This window comes from Lissotriton helveticus, chromosome 3_1 (assembly GCF_964261635.1).
Source record: "Lissotriton helveticus chromosome 3_1, aLisHel1.1, whole genome shotgun sequence".
NCBI lineage: Eukaryota > Metazoa > Chordata > Amphibia > Caudata > Salamandridae > Lissotriton > Lissotriton helveticus.
The window spans coordinates 666,249,716-666,267,961 of record NC_136061.1 but is presented as its reverse complement, the minus strand read 5'-3'; the positions used below and the strand labels follow the sequence as shown (position 1 = coordinate 666,267,961).

The 18,246-nt window shown below is 48.5% G+C and overlaps 1 protein-coding gene across 4 annotated transcripts in view; it reads right to left on the bottom strand.

Moving 5' to 3' along the window:
• The window catches only part of MACF1 (microtubule actin crosslinking factor 1), a 990,087-nt gene that overhangs the window by 159,444 nt on the left and 812,397 nt on the right, over positions 1 to 18,246 (bottom strand). For all 4 annotated transcript variants that reach the window (XM_078680764.1, XM_078680763.1, XM_078680765.1 and 1 more), the window contains 2 exons: positions 17,825 to 17,953; positions 6,098 to 6,271 (listed from right to left, as the gene is read on the bottom strand). In XM_078680764.1, coding sequence (XP_078536890.1) covers positions 6,098 to 6,271; positions 17,825 to 17,953 — 303 coding nt within the window. The remainder of the gene's footprint in view (positions 1 to 6,097; positions 6,272 to 17,824; positions 17,954 to 18,246) is intronic.

Sequence of the window (18,246 nt, the reverse complement as noted above, 5' to 3'; positions counted from 1 at the left end):
TCATGCTTGTGTCGGAACATGAATCTCTTTTGGTATGGGAACACACGTATACAACCCTTTGTGGATTTACGGAGTCATACTGGCTCACGTGTTACTCATCTCTCAAATCTCCTAGCCAGTTCATTTACTATTAGAGGTTAACCTGCCTTCACCCGATAGTGCTTCATAATGGTTTAGTGACCCTTTACTTTCTCCCTCAACTAAGATGGTGGCTCATACTGATTGATCTTAACTCACACGGCACTTTCTAGTTGTTGGCAGACGAAGACTATATGATTCCTTCCGGTTTCCGGTCACGTGTCCGTCCTTGGAACACGGCGCCCGGGAACACACAGAGGAGGGATCTCGTACCATAGGTGAGACTAGGGCACTCTGTATACGTGCCATCTCTGATGCCCAGCGCATTACTCTTGCGGCATTTTGACTCCCTTTCTGTTGTTCCGTTTTATTTCTGTTTACTTTAGTGCACACTCGTATGAGGATTACGGAACAAAAACTCAGCCCTTAATTTTTGTATTTGGATCCCCTCCCGGTATAGACAGGCACTCACACGTGTCTAGGTATGTAAACTCTGCCAGATGAGCTTGACCATACGTTGTCTCCGTTTTAACTGAATTTTGCTTCACCTATCCCCTGCTGATTTTCGTTTTACTTAAGGTTTTCCTTTTCATTCCTTTTTCCCCATTTGTCCTTACAGTCTCCCTTTTTGTATTAAGTGCGCTTTACCGAGCGCCCTCGTCAGAAGAGTAGTCACACAATTAACTTTGAACCCGGAACCAGGGCTCTTTGAATAGTAAAGAGATTGACTACTTGTCAATCTATAACTTGGGTAAGCGACAGTCAACAACATTTTGAATGGCACTCTGTTACTACAACTACGTGCCCGCTCTTAGCTTCTCCTCCCTATATAAATCAATTCTCTTACTCTTGTACCACATAGATTCTTCGCTCAACTTACCTACGTTTCGCATCGACCCATAGATGCCTGGGTCTATTTACCAGGTACGCAGGAGTGGTTACTAGTGATGTATCCGACTTGCATGGATAATTTACCTTATATATATAGACCCTTGCTTTTAACACTGAGCACGATACACTTCTCTTCTATTTTTGGAGCAAGAAACACAATTTGCACCCTGATTCCTTCTCAGACGCGGGTCTTCGTGAGCATGAGACAACAGGTGACGCGGTTCCCTGCGTTATAACCATTATACATATGCTTATGGTTTGCCTCACGCATGTCTTGCACTTTCACCACCATAATGACATGTAGATGTGCACGGTATTTTAATCACAAATATGTATGCTAGACACACAATACCCGTGGATGGAAACCCACTATCACTACCGTGCACTCCTGTAATACTAAATTCTGCTAAAGCAAAATATACTATACATATGTTGTTTTATTTTATCAGCCCTGAAGAGTCGTGTCGACTCAACTTTTGTGAACACGACGAAAAAGGTGTCGGCTGAATGTGGATCCAATAAACGTCCTGGAAAAGTTTAAGAACATAAAGATCTGTTGTTGTTTTCTACTTCATTGTAATTACTGTTTTTTTTGTGTATTTACACTGCTTTGTGGTTGCGAGAGCATGGCTTCTGTCTCATTAGCGAAGGTCTGCTAGATCTTCTTGGAACGGTTTAGGGTTACTCCGTTCGCTCTTCACGCACCACGCCACAGACATCGTTTTTCCTACGAATTGTAACGTTAAATCGAGGTAGAGCGCCTGGGTATCTGTAACCACTACAAACCCTATCAGCTGCTTCCTGATAAGCGTGGCTGACCCCATCTTAAATACCCCTGCGTACCACTAAAGCAGAAACTGCGTAAAGGTCCTTACTGCCATCAAACTAAATAAGACTCATTAATGCAACCCTTACAATAAGGGATTTTAGAATATAAATTAAGAGCATACGATAATTAGCACCTTCCCTTACATTAAAAGAATTCAAAAGGCAGTATTCCAAATCGTATGGGGCTGTAACTGTGGAGACCTGTTATAAATGCTGATTATAGTGGGGTTAATGAAGAGGCGTTTTAAGTTTCCATATCAAACTCAATGAAAGTATGACAAAAGTGTGAGCGCCGTTGTTACAAAAACGCGTTCAGCGAGCCTGTGCAAGGAACTGCTTCTTGTTATGTCACCCTGATTCACCCACCAACCAGCAACAACATGTACATGCGACTAACACAGCATGAAAAGGCAGAAGCGAATCATGACAACCTGATTTGCTGCTGGTTCTCCCTAGGGGCAAAGATACAAAGGTAGACAAAATATGTGAAGAGAAGTGGGGAAAGCAGAGATTGGGAAAGCAGAGATTGGAGTGAAACATGATGAGAATGTAAAGTGGGAAGAGGAGAAAGGCAAGGGAAGAAGAGCAGACAGCGGGGAGAGCATGAAAGGAGTGTGAAGATGAAAGGTAAAAAATTAAAAGCAGTTAATGAGGGGAGGCGGAGATTAAGAGGAAACGCGGATGTAGGGCAGAAAGTGAAGGAAGAATGGAGAGAAGCAAAGGAGTGAGGTGTGAATGGGGGAAGAAAAGGAAAAACCAAGGGAGATCCCTCTTTCCCCTGCCCCTCCACATTTCTGGGGTAGCTTTCCTGTGACTCTGCTCCGATCACTAGGAGTGGACTAAGTGGATATGAAGTTATGTGCTGCTCCCTTTTTGCACTGAACCTTAAAGAAGGAGCACAGAGAGACTGATCTTTATAGTTAGTTGGTTCCTTTCCTCCAGAAATCCCGAGAGTTATAATTATCACCAGTCCAATTGGGTGGGGGCAGATACCAAACCCTGCGGGGTCAGAGAAGAAAGCGCTTTAAGCTTTCCCTTTCTGAGTGTATCTTCCTGTGTTCCACAAATATTTTGATAAGAAGGGGGGGAGCTGGGTTGGCTCTACACAACTCCCAAGGCTTTCTTGTGGGACACCACCAGCACATATTAAGCACTCGAAAGGATGCAAGTAAATTGGCAGGGCTCTTGGGAGGGGCAGACACAAGACGGAAAAAGAAACCATTGAATAAGGAGCAGGCAAAAGAGAATGGCAGGAAAGCCAACCAATGGAAATCAATGGGAGGGCTCTAGGTTCCTGTATGTTCTCAGAAGGCCCACAATATGCCTCACAACAGCATGTGCTCTGTTTTGGATGCTCTACCTACAACGGACATGGATACAGACCTGGAGACATAGAACCATACAATGAAACTGATGCATGGCCTTATAGATAAGAAGACACGCTAACATATATACAGAGAGGCCACTGGATGTACAGAGAGCTAATATGGGCCCTTAATGATTTACACCTTGGAATTTATTATTTTAAAGCAACACTGAAAGAATGACAGGACAGCCAACTTAGTCAAGAGTGTGATGGAGTTCAATTACAGACGTCTTGACTTCACAATTATAAACCGTGGTCCTTCTGGAAATCTCTGCTCTCATTAATTAAGTGAAATGCATTAATTTAGTGTTACTTGCTGCATCTCTAAAAAGCGCATTCTCTCTGGTGTGCCACGCTACAAAGGATCTCATATGCAATTGCTGAGTGATGCCCAAAAGAAGAGTGGTGTAACATCAAATGATGCCCCCACTCCACCCCTCGCAGAAAGTAAAGAGGGGGCTCTGAGTCACACACACATCGCATATATATATATATATATATATATATATATATATATATATATATATATATATATATATATATATATATATATATATATATATATATATATATATATTGATCTAAAAGGTTAGGAGCTCTACCGCACCGCGGGGGGTGGGGACGCGCCATACCCAGGGGAGGGCAGGAACAGGTGAAATGCGAGGACTTCAGGATCTGCTGGGACAGGATGCAAGGAGTGACAGCAGGGAGTGCTGAGAGAGAAGCCCCAGGCAATGGAGAAAATGCAGAAGGCAGTGGGTGAAGGGGACAGAACTGCTGACAAAGGAGAAAACAAGAGGAATCCTAAGAGTAGGCAGTGCCCAGCGCATAGCGACTGACCATTGGCTCAGCAGGTGCAGTGGCACCGGGGCCAGGAGCCTGGCTGAGGGCCCAATGAGTCCACCCTGATACTGTTTGGTTTTACTCCCACAATAGCTGTCAAAGGGCCGTTTTCCTCGCTTGCACCAGGGCCGCCCATCCTTACCAGGAGTCCCCTGGGTGGAGCTCACCTCCAGGGGCATCGAGGCGCTCCTGTGGGGAGAGAGAGAGAGAGAGAGAGTGCTGCAGCCAGGGCCACGGGTAGGGCTGAGGTGAATGTCCCCTCGTGTTCCGCCCGAGCTTCATGACTAACCAGGGAAGGCAGCGTGCATGGATAATTCCTCCTGGAAGAGATGACCTGTTTAATCACGCACACAACCCCGCATGCAGCGCAAATGAAAGAGGGGTGTCTGTGGAGCACAGCAGCGCGGAAGAACCAGGCACAGAGCAGGGGTCCAGGAACAATTACAGGGGGAGGGACAGAACAACAAAAGGGAGGAGCATACAGGAGAACCAGGCATAGTGCAGGGGATAGGAACAATTACAGAGGGGGGCGAGGCCGGGGTTGCCTGATTTTGTGCTAGATAGATGAACTATTGCTTGTCTGAAAATCTCTCACCTCCGCTCCAACTGCCCAGACCTTTTACACAGCGCTCGTTTGCTCGCAGGACTTAGGGGATTCAGGATGGTTTCCTCTGCCACTTGCTTTGTGTCCTCTTGTTGAACTCAGCTGGTCCTGCTGCATTCGGAAAGATTCCTTCGCGCCACAGCCGGGGGCTTGGATGGGGACACCGGACACCCAATCAGCACTCATGCTGCCTGGAGTGCCCCGGAAGTCAATTCGCGCCGAGACCTGCCTGTTCAAATCGCACCGAGGGCTTACTATTCCATCCGCACGGTTTCTTTAACATCTGCCTCTCCCTGCAGAGCCTTGAATCTCTCTCGGACCACAGGCCCGCTCGCGGCTTCACTCCTTGCGCGAGCACTGGCACGCGCTCCCATCGAGAAGCTCCAGTTACAGGGCGAGGAGAGCGCGCACGTACGGCCACGTGAGAGGCAGGGGCGGCACGCGACTGAGGCAAGCCTGGTGTGTTAGGTTGAGAGAGGGTGCCCTTCCTTAGGCGCTTGGTGACTTGTTGGGGGCCTGTAGACGACTGTGCACCTGCCCGTCCTTGTGCAAGACAGTCTTGCCCAGTGCTCACCCTCATTTGGCGAACGTCACCCATACTTCAACAAGGGAGCGCGAAGACACGCCGAGACGAGGTTGGAAGTGGGGGTCTCTGTGTGTGCGTGTGTGTAGGCGCGGCGGCGGCGGGGGGGGGGGCGGGGGGGGGGGAGAGTCTGTGTGAGTGTGTGTATGCGCAGCGAGGGGGGGTCTGTATGTGTGTGTGTGCGTGCAAGTCTGCTTCCAAGGAGCCATGGGAGACAGGAAGCGCGCGCGACCTGATCCCAGTTCCAAGGTTGCGCGTGCACCTCACTTGTCTCCTGTCTCCCTTGACTCCTTGAAAGGAGGAATGATTGCAATAGAGTCTCGGAACGACAGATCGCTTCGCGATCTGTTCGCAGTTCCGAGACCTAAAAAGTGCTCAGTGTAAACTACATGTTGCTCAAACACTGTATCTTCTTTCGACTGCAACATTTTTATATAGAATTGAAGGCCAGTATTTGAAAACCCACAGTCAACAGCCCTTACCCCATATGTTCAAGGCATGGGGTTGTACAGGAAACAGTTAGCGAGAGAGAATGACCATGTAACAATAAAATCAAAAGAAATAAAAGTACAATCTTGCTCTGAAACATATGACCTGCATCTGTTTTCTTAGAGCACAAGAGACTGAGGTAATTTGGACAAGATTCACGTTAAGCGCAGGCCCTGTGCACAGGTAGGCCTGCGCTTCAACCTGTTTTACCATGTAGAAGCACACGAGTTAACGTCTTGCATTAGGGGGAAAGCAAAGGGCATAGAATTGCTTGTGAATTACCAAGATCGTGCCACTGCATATAATACAGGCAAAAAGACAGGACCTCTACTTAGGTGTCATAGTAAAAACTGGTCTTCTGGCGTCAGACTTGATGATGAACACATTTCTAATGCAAGTAAAAGAGGCTACACACCTTCCTCTCTTCCATCTTGGTGCTGACAGTCTGCCATTTACGCTCCAGAAGTGCCACATTCTGTTCAGCACTGGACTCGGGTGTTGGGTCCTCGCGAGTTGACTGCATAAGTCGGCCCCTGTCCATCAGCTGTCTGTACATTTCCTCGTTAGTTTTGAATTCTGCATACAGCTCCTGCAAATGGAGATTAGAGAGTGTTAAGTGCATATGATAGCTTTGCAGCACCCAGGATGATTCATGCAACCTCTTGACCCACTTCACCCCTGCTCAAATGCAAGAGTGGAAACATCCAATGAGAGTGCACGTGCTGAACCCCTTACCTGAAACTGCATCTTTCCAAGACTAGGATACTACCATTGCTTGGATGAGCACTTGCTCACGCCAAACCATCACATTACTCAAACTATGACTAAAGCCCATCCAGCCCCAGGGTGGGCACCTAATGTAACCCCACCATCCTTTGTATTTACCTCTTTTCCTACAGAAAAAACAAGTACATTGTCCTATCTCAAGTGTGCTACTTCTGCTGCTGACCACCATCTCATTGCTAAATCGAAAGTCTTCCAACGTATGCCCTCTGGACGTACATCAAATCTCTGTCATCACCCTAATGCCTATAGGCTGCTTATTCATATATTAACCACTTGAACAAAGATTACAGGGCTGCTATGAAGACCCTGAAACACAGCTGGGGCACCGAACAGAAACGTGCCCAAGACAGGCTGAGGTGGAGGTCCTTCATTGCTGCCCTACATGCCAGTCAGCATAACGGACATTAAGTATTACTTGGCATGGCACCAGCTGGACACTGAAACTACAGATCTGTAACTCCCACCAAACCAAATGACTTCCCTGCCCTCTCTCCAATACGTGGAGCCTGTTTGCATCCTCATGCATATATCCTAAGCCTGTTCTCGACAAACCAATCAATACAAACAGACTTGGCTGTCCTATTCATCAGATCTAGACTAGTGGAACCAATTAGAGCACATAAAAGGAGAAGCTATATATTCTCAATTTTAGAATACCATCATAACGATCATCACTGAATTCATGAAAACTGAAGTGCTCCGCCTATGAGTGGGAAGCCAAGACACTTTATACGCTAAAGACTCAAAAGTGGGCAGATATACACAACACGCCAACCCGAGTAAATGCAGCATTTGCATTACACACTTCTACAAATAAAAGTGGCACACTTCAGTAATCTCAAATGAGAGGTAACGAATAGTTTTCTTACCTGTCGGTGTAGTTTTGCAGCTTGAAGATCTTTCTGGATTCACTATGCTGTGCATTATTCCGCGGTCTTGTGGTTGGGTCCGGATTCGTAGTCTTTTCTTTGTTTTTTTTTTTTTTTTTCTCTTTGCCCAGGTGGGCGTCGGCGTCACACCCCCTTTGGGTGTATTTCCGGTGACGTCGGCATGCTTCCTGCGGAAGCTCCCACTCTTGGGCGCCATCTTCGGGTTCTTTTTTTCCGTGTTTCTTTCGTTTCCGAAGTAATGGCAATGTTCTTCTTAGTTTGTATTTACCGCTTTGTATTTTCAAAGTCTATTCTTTAGTTAACCACCTCTTCTCTCTCCAGCCTCATCTTTCTGGCGGAGGTGGGTGGGTTCGCTAGTGAATCCAGAAAGATCTTCAAGCTGCAAAACTACACCGACAGGTAAGAAAACTATTCGTTTTGCAGCGTGAATCTTTCTGGATTCACTATGCTGTGCATAGATTTTGTAGCGGTTTCTCATCTCTGTGGCGGCTGGGTGGAAGATGAGCGTTGGGTGTTGAATATGTGCTGTAGCACCTTCTGTCCCACTTGAGCTTCCTTGTTCATTTGTATGTCCACACAGTAGTGCTTCGTGAACGTGTGCACCGAAGCCCATGTTGCCGCCAGGCATATGTCCTCTATGGGTGTGTTAGCCAGGAAGGCTATTGTAGCGCCCTTCTTCCTGGTGGAGTGGGCACGTGTCCCCTCAGCCAGTTCCTGTCCTGCCCGTTTGTGGCAGAGTTGGATTGTTTGTGCGATCCATCGTGCAATGGTCCTTTTGGTTACTGCTTTGCCCATGAAGCTGTTTGCGAAGGACACAAAAAACTGTTTCGTTTTCCTGTGCCCCTTTGTCCTTTCAATGTAGTGCATGACTGCCCTTCTGGCGTCCAGGGTGTGCAGAGCTCTCTCTGCGCTGGTTGTGGGTTTTTGGAAAAAACTCGGTATCTGTATAGACTGGTTCATGTGAAAATTGGATACCACCTTCGGCATGAAGTGTGGGTCAGTCCTCATCACAACTCTATCGTTGTGTATTTGTATGTATGGTTCTTGTAGCGTCAGCGCTTGAAGCTCGCTTACTCTGCGTAAGGACGTTATCGCAACCAGGAAGGCTGTTTTCATAGTTAGCATCTTTAGGGAGGCCTTGTGAAGTGGTTCAAAGGGCTCTTTCATGAGTTCCGTTAGGACTGTGTTCAAGTTCCATGCAGGTGGCGGCACCCGCTTGGGTGGTGCGATCCTTTTCGCTCCTTCTAGGAATCTCTTCACCACCTGTGATGTGAAGAAGCTCCTGCACGTTTCTCCCCTTGTGTAGGCTACTATCGCTGCCAAGTGAACTCTTAACGAGGATGAGCTAAGGTTCTTCTCCAGTAAGTGCGTCAGGTACCTTAGCACTGTGGAGTCCCTCTTCATCTTATTGTGGAGTCTTTCCTGTCTGCACCATATTGTGAATCTTTTCCATTTCGCAACGTAGCACTTTCGAGTGCTGGGCCTTCGTGCCTCCCGAAGTACCCTCAGGGTGCTTTCTGGTAGTCTCAAATGTGCGAACTCTATGTCCTCAGGAGCCACGCTACTAGGCTCATGCTCTCTGGCTCTGGATGCAGTACCTCTCCGTTCTGCATGGACAGTAGATCTTTCCTCCTGCTGAATCTGTGGGGTGCACACTGTGTCATCTCCATGATCTGCGAGTACCAGGTCTGCCTCGCCCACTGCGGTGCGACCAGTATCAGTGTCATGTTGCTCGCTCTGCACTTGCTCAGTACTCTGTGCATCAGTGGTATCGGGGGAAAGGCGTAGGCAAATGTCCTTGACCAATCTATCCATAGGGCATTCCCCAGTGTCCCCTCCTCGGGCTGCCTGGATGCGAAGTTTTGGCATTTTGCATTCTGGCGTGTGGCAAACAGGTCCACCGATGGTGTCCCCCACCTGTCGAACAGGTATCTTGTCTCCTGAGCATTGAGCTCCCACTCGTGGGATGCCGATGTCTGCCTGCTGAGCCAATCGGCTTGTATGTTGTCCTTCCCTGGTAGGTGTATGGCTAGCAGGTCTATCTTGAGAGGGATGGCCCATCTCCATATCTCCTGCGCCAGCGTTGAAAGCGGTGCGGACTGTGTGCCCCCCTGCTTGTTGATGTAGAACATCGCAGTGGTGTTGTCTGTTTGTATCAATACCCTGTGCTTGTACAGTCTTGTTTGAAAGGCCTTCAGTGCAAGGAAGATTGTCTTCAATTCTAAGTAATTGATGTGCTTTGTGGCATCCGTCGGTGTCCACAGTCCCCTCACCTTGAGCTCCTCCATGTGAGCGCCCCATCCCTTCAGGGATGCGTCTGTGGTGATGGTCACTGTTGGCGTTGGGGGCGTTAGAGGCTTTCCCCTTGCTATGTTCTCCATGGTCCACCATGTCATCTCCTTCTGCACTGCGTGCGTTACAACCACTAGATCCTCCCAACTGCCTGTAGCTTGTGACCATTGCTCCTGTAGCCATTCTTGAATGGGTCTCATGTGGAGTCGTACATTCGGTACCAGGTGGATGCATGATGCCATCATCCCCATGATCTTGCTCGCCGTCCTCACTGTCCGAGCTTGTCCCTTCCGGTAGAGGCGAGTTTCCTTCACCAGCGCCCTCGCCCTCTTCTCGCTGGGGAACACCTTGCCCTGTAAGGTGTTGATCTGTGCTCCCAGGAAGATCTTCACTTGTTCCGGCTCCATTGATGATTTCTTCCAATGGATGGAGAACCCCAGGTTTATGAGCGTGCTGGTCACTGTATGTGCGTGCAGCTTGCATTTCTGGTATGAGTTTGCTTTCACCAGCCAGTCGTCCAGGTAAGGGTATACATGTATTCCCTGCCTTCTTAGGTGCGCTGCGACTGCTGCGAGGCACTTTGTGAAAACTCTTGGTGCCGATTTTAGACCGAAGGCCAGTGTCGTGAACTGGTAGTGGCTTTCTCCGACGGTGAACCTGAGCATGTGCTTGTGCTTCCTGTTCATTGGGATGTGCAGGTATGCGTCTTTGAGGTCTATAGTGACCATGAAGTCCCCGGTCTGCAACTGTGGGAGCACCTCTTGCAGGGAGGTCATTTTGAATTTTTGCGTTCTTATGAATTTGTTCACGAACCGTAAATCGAGAATGGGCCTCATTGTCTCGTCTACTTTTGGTACCAGGAAGTATGTTGAGTATACTCCTGTGTTTCTTTCCTTGAAGGGTACCCTTTCTATGGCCTGCTTCTGCAGGAGTTCTTTTGCTTCTTCCTGAAGGCACTGCAGCTGCTTGCTTGCTAGCGGCTTTCTTCTTGGTTTTCTGTTTGTTGGCCTCGCCTCCAACTCTATGCAGTATCCGAATTGGATAATGTTGAGGATCCATTTGTCTGATGTGATTCCTCTCCACTCCTGGAGGTGGAATCTTAATCTTCCTCCCACTGGTGTCCTGTGGTCGTAGGTGTCTAGTTTGTCTTGACCCATCTGTACGTGCTGCCCCCTGGGATCTTTTTTGTGGGTGGGCACACGGATTTTTTTGAAGTCACTTGGAGGTGGGCTGCTGGCCCCCTCTTCTATTTTGTCCCCGTCCATTTCTCCCTCGAAAGGACTGGCCTCTTTGTTGGTACTGCCAGGGCTGTTTCTGATGGCCCTGCTGACCCTGCGAGTCTGCCTGGTGCGTTTGCTGGAAAGCCTGGTGTGATGTACCTGGCTGGTTTCCGCCTCTTCCGCCGGGCCTCCGTGACGGGGTGCCCCTCTTGTTCCCTCTGAACTGCAATGCTCCCATGGATCTTGCTGTTTCGTTATCCTTCTTAAGTTGGCTGAGTTGCTCATCAACTGTTTGTCCGAAAAGCGTACTGCCGTTGAATGGTGTGTTCAGGATGCTGTGTTGCACCTCCGGTTTGAAACCGGATATCCTGAGCCAGGCGTGTCTCCTTTCCGTGACGCCCATCATCATGAGCCTGCTGGCGGTGTCTGCCCCATCCAGGGCCGTCTTAAGGCAAGAATTTGCAGCATTCTTCCCCTCTTCAATTAGCTTTTCGGCTTTCTGCTTGGCATCCTGGGGCAAGTCCTTCACCAACTGCCCCAGTCCCTCCATGATTTGGTACATGTGTCTGTTTACCAGGGCGTTGGAATTAGCCATGCGCCAGTGGGTCGCGGCATTCCGTTCGATCCTTCTGCCCACCAGATCCATCCTTTTGCTCTCTTTATCCGGTGGCGGGCCCGAGGTAGTGGGTACGTTAGCCCTCCTCCTTGCTGTGGCCGTGATAATGGAGTCTGCGGAGACCGTGCCCTGAATGTAGGCCGGGTCCTTTGCGGCATGCTTGTACTTCTTCTCAGTTCTGGGAGTTACTGCCTTGCATGTTGCGGGCTCCCTGAAAGCTTCCTTCCCCTGAGCCAAGACGCTCTCGAGCATCGGGAGGAACTGGCTCCTCGTTTGTGTTGGGAGCAATGTTTCCAGAAGGAAGTCTGCTTTCTGCTTCTCTTCGTCGAGCTTGAGCTTGAAAGCTGCTGCGGCAGATTGTATCACCGCGTTGTAGGCCCCGATGTCGTCCGGCGGCGAGGGCCTCGAGGGGTAGGTGTCGACCACCTCCTCCGGGCTGTCGGTGTCGACATCGATGTAATCTACCTCCTGAAGGTCATAGGGCGCCGACTCTGTGTCTGTCCTGCCCTCATCTTCCTCCCCATAGCTGTAGCTCTCGTGGGGATTCTCGTACTCCTCCTGGTCGTCGAACACCTCGACGTCCTGGTCTTGCTCGGTGACTTCGGCGACCTCTTCTTCTTCCTCCTCGACCGCCTCCAGCACTGGTGGCTTGGTCTTGTGAGGGATCGTGAAGGCCTTCATCCTTGCGTCGAAATCTTTTTTCCGCTGCATGAAGTTCTCCATTTCTGCCTCGAGGCGCCTTCTTTTCTTTTCCATCTCGGCCGCGTGTTCCGCGTCGGATGGTTCCGCCGCTCTCTTCGACGGATGGCTCGTCGCCGTGCCTCTCGGAGTCGAAGTTTTCGACGTCGAACCGGATATCGGGTCTCTGGTCGTCGTCGACAGTTTCGGGTCTTTCTCCCTCGTCGATCGATCCTTTTCGGGGACGATTTTCGACGTCTTCTGCTGATCAGCAGCTCTCGGCGCCGGGGACTCCTTCTCTGAGGATCCGCTGGGCCTGGGAGTAGTCGCGGACGCCGCCTTTTTTGGCGTCGGCGCTTTCGGGGTCTTGCCCTCGATTTTTCGAGACTCAGAGTCTCTCGGGTTCTTGGGGGCCGAAGAGTCTCCTACCTTGTCAGAAGTCTTCGTGTAATCGGTCTCTACGACCGTGTAGCTGTCGTCTTCGGCGGCAGCGTTGTCTTCTTCCTCGGAGGACATCCCCAGCTCGTAGAGCGACGGGGTCGGGGCCTTCCCCTGCAGGGCGGCGTGTGCTACCCTCTGCCTCTCTCTCACACGAAGGGTCTTCGGGGTGAAGGCGGAACAGGCGTTGCAGTCTCCGCTTTCGTGGTCCACCGGTAGGCAAAGGTTGCATACCGGGTGCTGGTCCTTCTGCGCGTACTTGTGGTGGCAGTTACGGCAGAACTTGAACGGCGTGTTGTCCATCCTCGAGCGTCCAGGGCCTCTCTGGTCGCGTGTTCGTCGACGGTCGTCGAAGATCTGGATGGAAAACGCCTTATCTTTGCTTGTCTTTCGTCGGTGAAGTCCCCTGGAGTCTTCAGATGACTTCTCCTCGTCTTTTCTGTATTTTTCTTTCTTCTTTCTCCAAAAATGTCTGGAGCCCAAACGGGAACGATCCAGACCCGACCGCGGAAAAAAAGAATCTGAAGATGGCGCCCAAGAGTGGGAGCTTCCGCAGGAAGCATGCCGACGTCACCGGAAATACACCCAAAGGGGGTGTGACGCCGACGCCCACCTGGGCAAAGAGAAAAAAAAAAAAAAAAACAAAGAAAAGACTACGAATCCGGACCCAACCACAAGACCGCGGAATAATGCACAGCATAGTGAATCCAGAAAGATTCACGCTGCAAAATTGTATGTCAGGACCGGTGGCTCCTATTATGCTTTTCTTCCTTCGCTTTTATTCTGATGTAAAAAACACAGCAGCCAGAAAAGCAATAAAAATGACTTTTTCTTAGAGAGAAAAACATCATTTGTTCTCACAAAAAACAAGTAAATCCAGTCCATAAACATCAACTACCATAAGTCTCAGGGATAACACAGTCCTTCCACACTGTCTATGACTCCTAGAAAGCTCCACCATCTTGTGAAACTCTCCTCTTTCTTTGCTGCTGCACAGCCAGCTAAGTGCCTTTTTTCTGGTCTTTGATCATCTGGTGTTTTTGTTGATAATTGTGCCTTGTAAAGTGCCTTGGGTCGCTATGGAGGGCATTGCTGTGTTTGCGCTTTGTGTTTGAGCATTTATTTTCAGATTCCCCTCTTTTTTCTGACCGCGGGAGCGCTTTCGCTCCTTGCGTCGAGCGCAGTAGCCTGCCAGGGCGCGCCTGCGTGTTTCGTTGCTCCCTCAGCACGGTTACTTCAAAGTGGAGCCACGCTGAGAGGGAGACGAGTTCGCCAGAGCCTGTCCCCTTCTGCCAAACCTGAACGCCCTTCGGGGGGTCTGTATTGCCCCTTTTTACACTAATTCCACGCCCGTATCAAGTGAGTTTTCCCTCATAAATCGCCTACGGCGAAATAGTGCACTAGTTTGCTTGGAGCGCACTGGGTGGCGGCTAGACAGTGTCAGTCTGTCTGACGGCCTGCGCGCTCAGGGAGTGTGTACCAACAACCATAGCGGTTTTTGGCCGCACCAAAAAGCCTGCAGCTCTTTGATCTGCCCACAAATTGATCCAGGCTCTGCCGGTCCACATAACAGTTGAAGGGTTCCACCATTAGTGTTTTGTGCTGTCATCCCTAAGTGCTGCCTGTTGTATTAGGAGTGTTAACCCTTGCATACCAAGTACCCTGGTAAAATGGAGCAGGGGAGTTACTATGAGGAGGAAGAGGCTACACAGTACCTACGTAGAACAAGATTGGTGGAGGGTCTAAGGGGAACAAGTATTTAAAGACCAAGAAGAAAGACTAAACCCCCTACTCACAATATGACTATACACAACAAGACTGGCAATGGTCTCTACAGCTAGTAACTGTCTATTAAGGATGATATCATCCTTAATAGACAGTTATAATTTCAAACTGCCTAGTTTTAATAGTGACACCATGACTTTTCCCTAATAAAATGTTCCTTATGTTATGGTAAGCAATTTTATATTTCACTTTTTTCCAAATTAATATTTTTTTCACTGCAATTGACAACCCACACCATTACATACATTGGTTTTTTGGTATGATTCATCACTGTTGGTCCCTTTGGTTTGGAGAAGCACACAATACCAACAGGTGTGTCACTCCTTAACCGGATCATCTTTGATTTTATCCCAGATGATGATGCTCTGCCATATGGGTGGGCTGATGGGATTCATTTTCTTTTTGTTGTACACACTTCATAGGTACACACAGACTCTCTCTTTTTCCGCACATACTAGCTGTAGAGACCATTGACAGTCTTGTTGTGTATAGTTACACAGTACCTACCCCTGGATGACAACTTCTTTGAGGCTGTAGATAGCGCCATCCTCAGGTGCGTTAATGAGGTGGTAGCCCCTATGGAAAAGCACCTGACTAGCCGCATTGTAGCAGAGTGCGCTAAGTTGGCTCAGGCCCACATGGGTGCAGCTTCGCCCCAAACCAGCCACCTTTTCATTGGAGGCTACTCCGCCGCACAAGAAGGTATGTGGAGAGAGTGGTACGGAGGGGTCGCAAGAGGTGGACAAGGATGCCTTCGAGCGCCTGAAGAGTGCCTTCTTGGCCAAGTCCGTGCCGCCCCTTCTGCTCCTCCCCGGCCACCGGAGCCCGCAGTGTCTACGGCACCTCCTTCCCCTTCTCAAGATGGGGGTTCCCCTACAGACCCCGGCGACGATGAGGGATCTTTGCGTTCTTGGCGTCCGGCTAGTTCCGCAGGCACTTTGCCTCAGGATGCCTCAGGTATGCTGGATTCTAATGAAATTATCCATCCACGCTCCGCAGCCTGGGCACCTGGGGACAAGGAGGCCAAGTTTGTGGCAGGACTTCTCAGCAAGCCTATGGAAAAGGAAGCTCGGGGATGCCTCAGGGCGGAATGTCCGCACCCCACATTAGAGGGGAAAGTGGCCCTTACCCCCCGAACTGGATTAAAAAATGGCTACTTTCCTTGCGAAGTATATAAAAGACCCCCGCGTGGGAATAGACGGATCCTGGCGCTCTTGCCAGGATAAGCTCTTGGACGCCATTGGCCCAATGACGAAGATCTTGGACATGGCGGAAGAGGCAAAGGTGGCAGATTCAGTCATCTCGCTGTGGCTCAAGGGGGCCTGTTTGGGGACCCCTTTGTGAAAGAATTGGGTAAATTCGTTGCCACCTTTAACTCATTAGACAAGGCCCAGTCTAATAATAAAAGTGTTTTCCAGACTCGTTTCTCCCAAGGGGCCGGTCGTAGTAGGGGCCGTGCAACCGGCCGCGGAGGTCAGCAGACCAGTAATAGGGGACAAGGCTCCGGACGAGGGCAGTACAACACCTCAGCCAATTTCAACAACTTTTACCTCACAAGGGGGCAATGCTTTCGTGGCTGCGGCGGCTTCAAGAATAACATTGAAAAAAAATCTCAGATTTCTCCCCACTGTGTCCCTTGAGGATCTATGACGTGAGGAAGGTGAGACCCGTTATAGGCCTGTCACCGAAACGTACGTCGGCACTGTTTTCACCAAACAAAGAACTTGGCGGATCTTACCACATACCTGTGCTTTATGTTAAGCCTATTTGGATTTTGCCCTTTGTTATATATTTATTGCTGTTATCTTTTGGACTCTGATTTACCATTAGGAAGTACCTTGCCATTTATTTAGTCTTTGTTGTCTAGCTTTGCAGGGAACATACCTATCCTGCCTCAAGAGAAATTCTCATTAATTTGAAATTTTATGAATTCATTGCTCCCATGTGGTTTGCCGCCCTTGTTTATTTTTGTTAATTGGAGTTGTTTGATTGGATCCATTCGGGTCAGGATGTCTGTTCTAGTATGAGTGTGGAATATATGCGGTATGTTTGCTCGTTTTTTTGAATGAATGAATCTGGGGAATGCGTATAACCTAACCAGGCACAATGTCATTTGGGTCAGGGGGGAGGAGGGTGTTTAAAGCTACAATGGTCAGTATCACATTGCACATTGCAGTATCCCAGTCTTAGAGTTCAAGTTTGCAAAAAGGAGAGTCCCAAAAAAAGAAAATGACAAAACTGAGGGTAATCATCCTTAAAAGTGTCGCTTTGCAACATACATGTAAACATGACCAGCAGTGACAAATCGTCTTAATTAACACTAGTGATCACTCCAAAAAGACCAGACGCAATTGTGTCAAATACTCCCACACTGCAACATCTAATGCTTATGTGCAGTGATATTTGTCATACTATGTTCATCGTATATCCCAGTAAACAGAATACAATCAATTAATCTTTAAAGGTGTTTTATATGCTCCATTGCCTCTTTTGTGGCACATGCAAAGAGGCATTCATATATTAAAGTATAAATATAACAACCTAACACTGCAACCATAACATAACACAGCGGACACCCTTGTGTAAGAGTAACAGACCACAAATCACCCACCGTGGGCTAAACTTCTGGGACTCACCAAACCACAAGCCATCGCACAGCACACTAGATACTATTATATTAGTGGATAGAATTGCTATGGACCAACACAGTGCATCTAACAACAATGGAGTAACACAATGCTAGATACCCTTGTCCCTTAAGTTTTGTAAAAACTGGGGTGGTTGGTTGACTTATTACTCCCTAGATTTCTGACTGATGTTGGCAATTAATGCCTAGCAGTACTGTACTGTGTGGGGGTATCCGAAACTGCAAAGAATTGTTGTGGTGAACTGTAAAAAAAAAATCCTGTGCTGTGGCCAGAGGCTCGCTGACTGTGGACTGGTGATGGGTGGGTGGGAGAAAGTCACTGTTTGATGTTGAAGTTGGCATATTGTTCCGTATGATGCTGAGAAAGTATCTTCATATCGACTAACACACTGGTTCCCACCGAATACAATCTCCATGGCTGTATTCCATTGCTAAAGTGACCATAGGTATCACCAGATCCCCCTACACATACTGGGACCCACAGCCAGGTATTAACACACTGGATTTCCTCAGATCCCACTGTCATAAGAAAACATAATGGAGCCCTGTGCAATGTGAAAATACAACAGATCGCAACAAGACCTCAAACAACCCTCAGACTACCCAGCAACGGACTAACACACTCAATCCAGCCCACTGGTCAGGGGTAGTAGTTTGGATTTTACAAACTCCTTCAACATGGAGAAACACACTGGAAATCAAGAGACATCTCCACTCCCTATGCAGCCCCCTCACACCAACCATGGAGTAACAGATCCCCATGAAATGCAGTAACACTATCAGATCATACCATATGTGCAGCAAGCTGCTCCCGTGCAGTTTCTGGCAGCCCTCCGGTGGATTTAGATCCAGATAACATACTTTCTGTCCTGAGCAGCCACTGCAGGATGTCTTCAATCTCACCATAGAAACCCTGGGCCTGCCAGAGAAAAGAGTGTCAAATAGAAGCAACAACGAAAAGCACAGGCTCACATACCATGAAGTTTGCATATCCACATTTTAGAGCTCATGCCTCTGTGCACATATTTATAAGGAGAACATGTCTCAATAAATGTGTGTGTACTGTTATAATCAAGAATGAACCTAAGACAGCATAGCTAAAAGAATGCATAAGTTATACATGAGTTTGTGCTTTGTTACTGAGTACGGGATTCTGTTTTCATGTTAAATATCTCCACGAATGAGGCTTATGATGCAATTGGTGCAGAATAG